This window comes from Mesoplodon mirus (genome assembly GCF_964341445.2).
Source record: "Mesoplodon mirus genome assembly, chromosome: 2".
NCBI classification, from domain to species: domain Eukaryota; kingdom Metazoa; phylum Chordata; class Mammalia; order Artiodactyla; family Ziphiidae; genus Mesoplodon; species Mesoplodon mirus.
This window is the reverse complement of record NC_138977.1, coordinates 138,757,439-138,766,547: the sequence shown is the minus strand read 5'-3', so window position 1 is coordinate 138,766,547 and position 9,109 is coordinate 138,757,439. Positions and strand designations below refer to the sequence as shown.

The following is a 9,109-nucleotide window of genomic DNA, read 5'->3' as shown; positions in this document are numbered from 1 at the left end:
ATGTCCAAAGTCTCCAGCAAGTCACTAGCCAGATCCCATTGTAATATTTATGACTTATATTTGACATAACTGTTACACCACACTTCCCACCATCATAAACATGAGCTAGTCATTTATTTTTCAATATTACAAAGCCAAGCTTGTGCTCTATGCTAACATTTATACATTCATGAAAACAGTAACAAGCTTTTTGGTAAAGCGTGCGCTGAAGAACTCTCTTTGTCACTTTGGCAGTTTCTAAGAGTTGCAAGTGGCTAACTTTCACTAGAACTTAATTGAAAACTGACTCCTTAGTCATGCATTGTGTGTGAACAACAATAACAAAAACAAACAAAAGACAAATGTTTAAACATGCTGCATAAAGGAATTTTAAAAGGCAAGAGCTGTTTCCAGCATTTTCAAGAGTTAAGGTAAAAATGATCTCTTTTGACTTGATGAAAACATCATTAATGGATTTATAATTTTAGTAAAAACACATCCTACATAGTTGCTTCTTCCTTTTTTTCTTCTATTAGTTTGAAGAAAAGCCAAAGAAAATCTAGAAGCATAAGCCTATCATTGCTTTAAAATGTGAAAAAGCATCTAGTTCAGTTTAATGCCTTGAAGGTTTCTGTGCCAGAGAATAAATATACTGCCAGTTGAACACTGAAGAAAAAGAAGATATGAAAAGTTATGCTGAGTTTTTGTTTCTCTCAAAGGCCAGAATTGCGGAGTACAAGGAAGAGCTGAAGAAGATGAAAAATATCATTACATTTGATCAGATGACCATTGAGGACTTGAATAAAGTCTTTCCAGAAACTAAATTAGACAAGTAGAAGTATCTCTACTGACCTCACAAGCCAATTGAGAATTTATAAACTTGAGTCTGGGAGAAAGCTCTGGCCCTTATATTATATGCTTTAGACATTAAAATAATTATAAAGAAAATACATACATATTGCAAAATTATTACCACAATAAAGTTAACTAACACATCCAGCTTAGTTTTGGAGGTTTTTCTCTATTTTTTTTTTCTTTTTTCTTTTTTTGAACAACATGAGGGATTCAGGGCCTGTTCCTGGTGGAGTTATGAGGTTTCCCAGGTAGTCAAACAGGGTGCAGCTGGAGCCTGCAGGGACACTATGTGACTGGGGGGGTGGAGAAAGTAAGTGTGGGTCCTGATGGAGGGACAGATAAAGAATGAGCTCGAGCCCCAGTGTTGGCTCAGAAATGGTGGGACCAGCTCCTAGGCACTGTAGCTGCCACTACTCATTCCAGAGGAAGTTCAGCCTCATGGGATGTGGGGAATTTGAATAGATACCAAGGGTTTACATGGATCAGGATTAAGTTTCAAATAATACCTAAGATTCTTTAACCAATAAATTAAAGATGGCATGCTGAGTAATACAATCCATCTTAATCCATAAATCACAATACTGTACATGTGAAGACTATCCAGCATCACTGACAGATAAAGGAAGATGGTGTACTATAGAGTCTTTATGGTGATTGGATTCACAGTCTGTCTTTAACATGGAACAGCTCTCCACTTTCAACATCTTTTTTCTAACTAATAAAAACAAATGTTTTCAATAGTATTTCCATCCATGTTAGAGGCATTTGAGGGCATATAAGAAGATTACAAGCAGACCTGTATTAGTTCTATGATCAATAAGTTTGTTCATGATTCATTTTCTCAATATGAACACCTCTATTCATCCTGTTAGTTGTTACCATTATTCATTTATATAATTCTCAGGCATACACCATGCAAATTTACTGCATAGTTTATCTATTGCTTAAATGTTTAAAGCTAAAAATATAAGAAACACTAATAAATGGTTACTAGTTAATGAAAATAAAAAGTATTTTGAAAACTTAATCTCAAGACACTCTTCCCTTCAAACTATGTTCATGTAGTCAAAAATTTTATGCACTTAATACATCAACTTACAAGGTGGAAATGGTAAACCTATATTTTCATAACTCTAAGTGTATTTTTATTTTGAATAAACAGAAAGAAGTTTTGGATTTCTATTTTTTTATCTCCCTGACTCAAAGCGCATTGCCATTTCAAATAACCTCTTTCTAAAAATATGCTAGGGTTAAATTTGGTATAACACATAAAAATGTTTCTAGTATTTCAAAAGAACAAATGTAAATCTGAGCCAGAACAATTAGGCAAGAAAAAGAAATAAAAGACACCCAAATTAAAAAGGAAGAGGTAAAATTCTCTCTGTCTTTATGTGACATAATCTTATAAATAGAAAATCCGAAAGACTCCACCAAAAATACTGTTAGAACTAATAAATTCAGTAAAGTTTCAGGGTACAAATCATATGAAAACAATTTGCATTTCTAAGCACAAACAATAAGCTAATCACAGAGGAAATTAAGAAAACAATACCATTTATCATAGCATCAAAAATAACATAACGGCTTCCCTGGTGGCGCAGTGGTTGAGAGTCCACCTGCTGATGCAGGGGACATGGGCTAGTGCCCCGGTCCGGGAGGATCCCACATGCCGCAGAGCGGCTGGGCCCGTGAGACATGGCCACTGGGCCTGCGCGTCCGGAGCCTGTGCTCCGCAACGGGAGAGGCCACAACAGTGAGAGGCCCACATAACGCAAAAAAAAAAAAAAAAAAAAAAAAAAAAAAAAAAAAACAGAAAAACATAATACTTCAGAATAAACATAAGCAAGGAATAAAAGACTTGTATGCTGAAAATTAATACATTGATGAAACAAACTGACAGAAGTAAATGGAAAGACATCTCATATTCATGTATTGGAAGACAACATTGTTATGACACAGATACTGCAGATACTGCCCAAAGCAATCTACAGATTTAATGCTATTCCCATAAATATTCTAGTGGATTTTTTTAAAGAAATAGAAAAAAAAATCTAAAAAGAGCAAAGCTGGAGACATCACGCTTCCTGATTTCAATTTATAATGCAGGTGTGCGGAGCCCATGGCGGCGCGGAATCCGTGAGCCGAGCTGGACTCCCTTATCCTGCAGCTGCTCGGGGACCTGGAGGAACTGGAGGCGAAGCGGGCGGCACTGAACGCCCGGGTGGAGGAGGGCTGGCTCTCGCTCTCCAAAGCTCGCTATGCCATGGGTGCGAAGTCGGTAGGGCCTCTGCAGTATGTCTCCCGCATGGAGCCCCAGGTCTGCGTCTGCACCAGCGAGGCCCAGGACGAACCCCAGAAGTTCTGGATGGTGAGAGCCGGCACCCAGACTCCAGAGGAGGTGGGACCCCGCGAGGCAGTTCTGCGCAGGCGTAAGGGTCTCACGAGGACCCCGGAGCCAGACCCCTCCCCAGCTCCCCAGGACCCTCTGAACTGGTTTGGAATCCTGGTACCTCACAGTCTGCGGCAAGCTCAAGCCAGCTTCCGGGAGGGTCTGCAGCTGGCTGCAGACATGGCCAGCCTTCAGATCTGCATCGACTGGGGTCGAAGCCAGCTCCAGGGGCTGCAGGAGAAACTCAAGCAGCTGGAGCCCGGGGCTCCCTGACCTGCCACCACAGAAGCAAGGCAGTGAGCACAGCTGTTCTTCCATGTGGCAGCATTATCTCAGGCCTTCTTCCTTCACAGATTGCCCCCCAGCCCAGCTATTCCTCCCTCCTTAATACTTCTCTGGTCTGCATGTTGCCAACTTTGTTAGATGGGGACGTTTGAAGGGACAAAGTGAGTAATGTTGAAAACCACTACTCTGAAACCACTTCTAGACTTCTGTTGTCTCAGGACATATTCATGTGGGGCAGGCACAAACCTGTTAGGTTAGTTCATATCACTGAACAACTGTAACAACCTGATGCATAAATCAGCTGTGGTTTTTCATTAAAGGATGAAATATTGCACAGCTAGTGGCAGGGAAGGACAAGAAGTAGGTGCTTCGGTTTCACTAGATCCTTAAAAGTGATTTTGATGGAGGAAAAAACCATACACAGCTAACAGATCAGGACAGAATGATTCCTCATCGATAAAACACACACAAACCTGAGTAGATGTGGGCAGTGCTTGGCAGGTTTTAAGCCAGAAAGTAAAAAGGATCGGACCTAGATTTTCAAGGGAAATCTTTCAAGAGACCATTCAGGTTTTTAAAAACTTGGCTTTATCTTTCCAAGAGTGAGTTTTTTAATTTGTTGAAGGGCCAGGAACTCTGTGTCAATTCATATTCCTACTGGCTTGTTGATATCTTTAACAGTTTCTAGGAACTAATTGTTATGTTTGGTGGATGTTAGTTTTTTGTTCATAATATGAGATGTAAATTTTTTTCCCAGTTTGTCTTTTAATTTTGCTTATGGTGGTTTAAAAAAAAGACGAACTTTTTATTATAAAATAAAACACATTACATAAAACTGCACAGACCAAATGAATAGCTCAAAGAGCAAGGTGAAAGCTATCATGAGCATCTCTCAGCTCTTGTGTTTTTAAGTCAGTTTTCTTAGTACATTTGAATTTATCAATCAGCTATTTTATGATTTCTTGCTTTGGGATTGTAGTTGATGTAACGGTAAGGGAATTCGCCAGTGTTTTCCTCAAGAACTTTTGTGTTTTCAAGTGAGGTACAGGGTGAGTCCTGCACTCAATTTCCTCTTTTCTACCACAGATCCACATACAGGGGACCACCCTTATCGCTGATTTGTGATGCCACCTTTTTCTTTCGATTAATCGCAATGTTGTATACCCGTACCATGAGCCGGCGGTTCCATTCTGTTTCATTGATTTTAATGTCAGACACAGGAACCACACTGTTTTAATTCTTGAGCCTTTAATACATACTTTAAGTGCAAAAAAAAAATTTATAATGCAAAGCTACAGTAACTAAAACAGTATAGTACTGGCACAAAGATGGATATATAGGCCAATGGAACAGAATTGAAGGCCCAGAAATAAACCTATGTATATATGGGTCAACTGATCTTCAACAAGTGTGCCAAGAATACATAATGGGGAAAGGATAGTCTATTCAACAAATGGTACTGGGAAAACTGGATGTCCCCATATAAAAGAATGAAATTGGACCTTTATCACTCCATATGCAAAAAAACAACTCAAAATGGATTAAAGATGCAAATGTAAGACCCTCACACTGTAAAACTCCAAGAAGAAAACATTGGAGGGAAAACTTTACAACATTGGTCTTGGCAATCCATGAAATCATGGATATGTCACCAAAGGAACAGGCAAGAAAAGTAAAAATAAACAAGTGGGACTGCATCAAACTAAAAAGCTTCTGTGCAGCAAAGGAAACTAACAGAGTGAAAAGGAAACTTACAGAATGGGAGAAAATATTTGCAAACCATATATCTGATAAGGGGTTAATATGAAAAATATATATGGAACTCCTACAATTCAATAGCAAAAAACCCCCCAAAAACCAGAATTTAAAATTGGGCAAAAGATTTGAATAACATTTCTCCAAATAAGACATATAATGACCAAAAGGTATATGAAAAGATACCAAACATTACTAATCATGAGGAAAATGCAAATCAAACCCACAATGAGATATCATCTCACACCTGTCAGGATGATTATTATATAAAAAAATAAAAGAAGAAGAAAAATTGGGACAAGTTTGTGGAAAATTGAGAATGCTTTCACAGTTGGTGGAAATGTAAAATGTTGCACACTTTTCCATTTTAGTTATTCTTTTTGAAACTCTTGCTATTTTAATGTTGGACTTCTTGAATTAATAATTTCTATGTTTTATATTTTCTCTCATATTTATTGTTGTGGTTTATTTTTATTTGTTTGTTTTAATTGCAACATTCATTTGTTTATTTTCCAGGAAGCTTCTCTAATTCTCTGATATTCTCTTTAGAGCATTCTAGTTTTTTTTTTTTAGGGAGAATCTCACTTAAAATACTGAGACTAATTAGAGAACATTTAATATTTTTAAGAATTTTTGTTATTGTTCTCTTTTCTGTTATCTTAATAGTGTCTTCCTAAAATATCTGCTTCCTCCAGGTCATATTTCCCTATTTCTTTATCTTGATCATTCTCTCTTATGTTCCTAATTTCTTCAAATGAGTGGTTATCCTAAGTTGTTGATTCATATGTAATAATAAAGCAATAAAAATAAATGTGTATACATAATTTTGCCTTGTTTGCTGGTGGACATTACTTACTACTGGAAGTGTGTAAGAATCCATCCTCAATTCTGGTAGATTCCTAAATAAGAGAACACTGAATTTTACTTTGGCCATTAAACAGTTGCTTTGATTTTACTAAAGTGTTAATAATTTTAAATGGAGAAGCATCTCTCTTTGGATTTAGTTTCCATTTGTTCCACATTTTTTTGTCTGAGGGGCAGTCTGCAAGCAGACGTGGGGGTCAACAATTCCTCAGACAGATTTTTCCAAAGACAATGTATTTTTCTTCAGTCTCATGCATCATTTCCACTCCTCATATCTGAGAGCTCTGACACTTGAAAGCCTCCTGGGTTCTTTAGGACACATTAACTCCCTGCCCTCTCAGGCTTATAAGTGAGAGGGTAGTGCAGAATTTTTATGCCCTCTCAGAGCAGATCATCCTTGATGTGTTCACCAACTCAGAAACTCCCTGAACCCTAACATTTAGAGCTTTTATGGAGGTTTCATTGTATAGGCATGATTAACTAAATCATTGTCCATCAGTTACTAACCTCAATATTAGTCCTTCTTCCCTCTCCCTGGGGAGAGGACTGAAAGTTCCAACCTGCTAATCATGGCTTGCTTGGTCTTTCTGGTGACCAGCCTCCACCCTGAAGCTATCTAGAGGTCCAGTCACCAGTCATCTCATTAGCACACCAAAAAAAGAAAAGACAAAACTCATTCAGAAAATTCCAGGGCTTTTAGGAGCTCTGTGCCAGGGACAGGGGGGAAAGATCAAATATTTATTTTTTATAATACCAAAACATATATACACCCTTGAAGCAAAACTCAGATCAAGATATAAAATATTTTGGGGCGGGGGCTTCCCTGCTGGCGCCGTGGTCGAGAGTCCACCTGCAGATGCAGGGGACACGGGTTCATGTCCCGATCCAGGAAGACCCCACATGCTGTGGAGTGGCTACGGCCGTGAGCCATGGCTGTTGAGCCTGAGCTCCACAACGGGGGAGGCCACAACTGTGAGAGGCCCGCGTACAGTAAAAAATATATATATATATTTTTTTTGCGGGGGGCGGATTTGCTTTCCTAATGTGCTGATAACTCTTTCAAACCTGCTACTCTCCCAGCTCCAACATCAACAATCCCAGTGGACCTATCAAGGATTCCCCTGACAATGCAAGACTGAGATTCTAGTGACAATTCAAAGACAAATTTGTGAGATGTTTGATCTATAAAACATCCTATAATATACATCCAATCTCCAAAAGATCTTTAGTTGTCTATATTTATCAGACCAAAGAGAATAACAAGAGAGATGTCTAAACCTGAGTTTACCCACTGTTAAGAAACAATCATTCTACATAAATATAAGAGCAGTGCAAAAGAACACTTGTCAACCAAAGATTTCAACCTTATCTCTTCAAGGCAAGTTGTTAAAGAGATATTTTTAAGCTTTCTCAAAGTTTTCCAGAATATTTTCTAAATATACCAAGATTTCCAAATATGTCAGATTCCCCAACCACTCTCCACTGGTCTCTTGAAGAAACTGAGGCTCTGATAATAATCTGTAAGGCATCCTTTCTGTCTCAGGTCAGACCATGAAAAAATTAACAGAAACCTCAATTAAGTAGAGTTGAGACACCAGAAAGAGGAAGCTCTCATGCCCTATGAAGACAGCAGAACCCAACAGGAGGAAGAAAGACTCCCTCTTCTTGCCTGGCAAGAGCTCAGCCAAGGAGAGATAGTCACAAGTCAACCAATGAAAAGCCTTGAACTCTTTGTTTACTCTAGTCCTCCTAATTCCTTTATTCCCTCTTTAAAAGAGTTCTTCTCTCCATTTTTGCTGAGGAGTTGCACATGGCTTGTCATGGCTGCAGACCCCGAACTGCAATTATTTATTTATCCCAAATAAACCCATTTTTGCTGGAGAAATAACTGTCAGCCTCTCTGTTTTAGGTCAACAACCTAGAGAGGAAAATATTAATTTTAGTCAGCCTTATCTGATAATACTCCCTCCACAGACCCCATTGTGACTTTTAACATATTTGAGGATCCTAGAATTTGGGACAAACTGTTTCTATCAATCATGCTCCCTTTTGTTCTCTATTACTATAGTACTTAATTCTTCATTCTTCCCCTGATTCATTCTCCACCTTTTGTTTTTGGCCTTCTCTGTGACTCGAGATGAGGAGGAGATAAACTTAAAGACTACTTCTCCCCAGTTTCACTGCCCTTGGACTTCCAGTTGGGTTCAGCTAATGAAATTTTTGGCAGAGGATAAGAGAACAGGTGAAAAAAGTCATGAGGGTTCCCTTAAATTGCTTGAGCTTCCATAGGCTCTAGTATTCCTTGTATTGCCATTTTAGTCTTAGTCCTAGTAATTGGTTTCCACTGTTGCTATTTCCTTGGTGTCTCAACATCTTTTATTAGTTCCCTTAGCCCTTCCCAAATCTCTTTAAATAAAGCTAAATGTAACTTCTGTTTCCTGTGAGGAAACTGATGAATAGTTTAACATACATTCAATTTTTTTCAAATTTCTTATACATCAACATAAGAAGAAATATTAATGAACCCTAAGACCCAGATAAAATGTCATTGATTAAGAGTTCCTTAACATGTCCCCTTATATCACTGGTTCTACAGAATTATACCCAAAGGTTCATGGGTCCTGTAATTCAATCTGCTTCTCATTCTCAAAATCCACATCCCACTCATAAAGAGGAAAAACTTTTCTCTTTCCTTGTCCCTTTTAACTTGTCTCTGCTTAGTGTGCTGTGTCCTCTCCTTTATGGCCCTAATTACTGAGGGAAGTCTGTGGGTGACTTCCTGGGCTTCCTGGTTTCCATCTCATGGGAAGCATAAACATAGAGGAAACTGCTTTCAATTAGTGAAACTATGCTGGACAGGATCTCTTATATCCAACACATTCTTGCAACAAAACCAACTACCTTTCTGGTCCTGACAACTGCCTTTGAAAATGTCTTCTCTGTGTTCAATTTACTGTTTGAATTTTTCCTCCCTCTCACAGG

General features: G+C 38.4%; 1 protein-coding gene across 1 annotated transcript; it reads left to right on the top strand.

The window, feature by feature from the left end:
- Positions 1–2,953: 2,953 nt before the first annotated feature.
- LOC309792750 (coiled-coil domain-containing protein 115-like) lies at positions 2,954–3,969 on the top strand (the record flags this gene model as incomplete). The annotated part of the gene is given in 2 exon segments (XM_082602538.1): positions 2,954–2,971; positions 2,975–3,969. Coding segments are annotated over 2 exon segments (540 nt in total). The 3' UTR covers positions 3,497–3,969.
- Between the last annotated feature and the right edge of the window lie 5,140 nt (positions 3,970–9,109).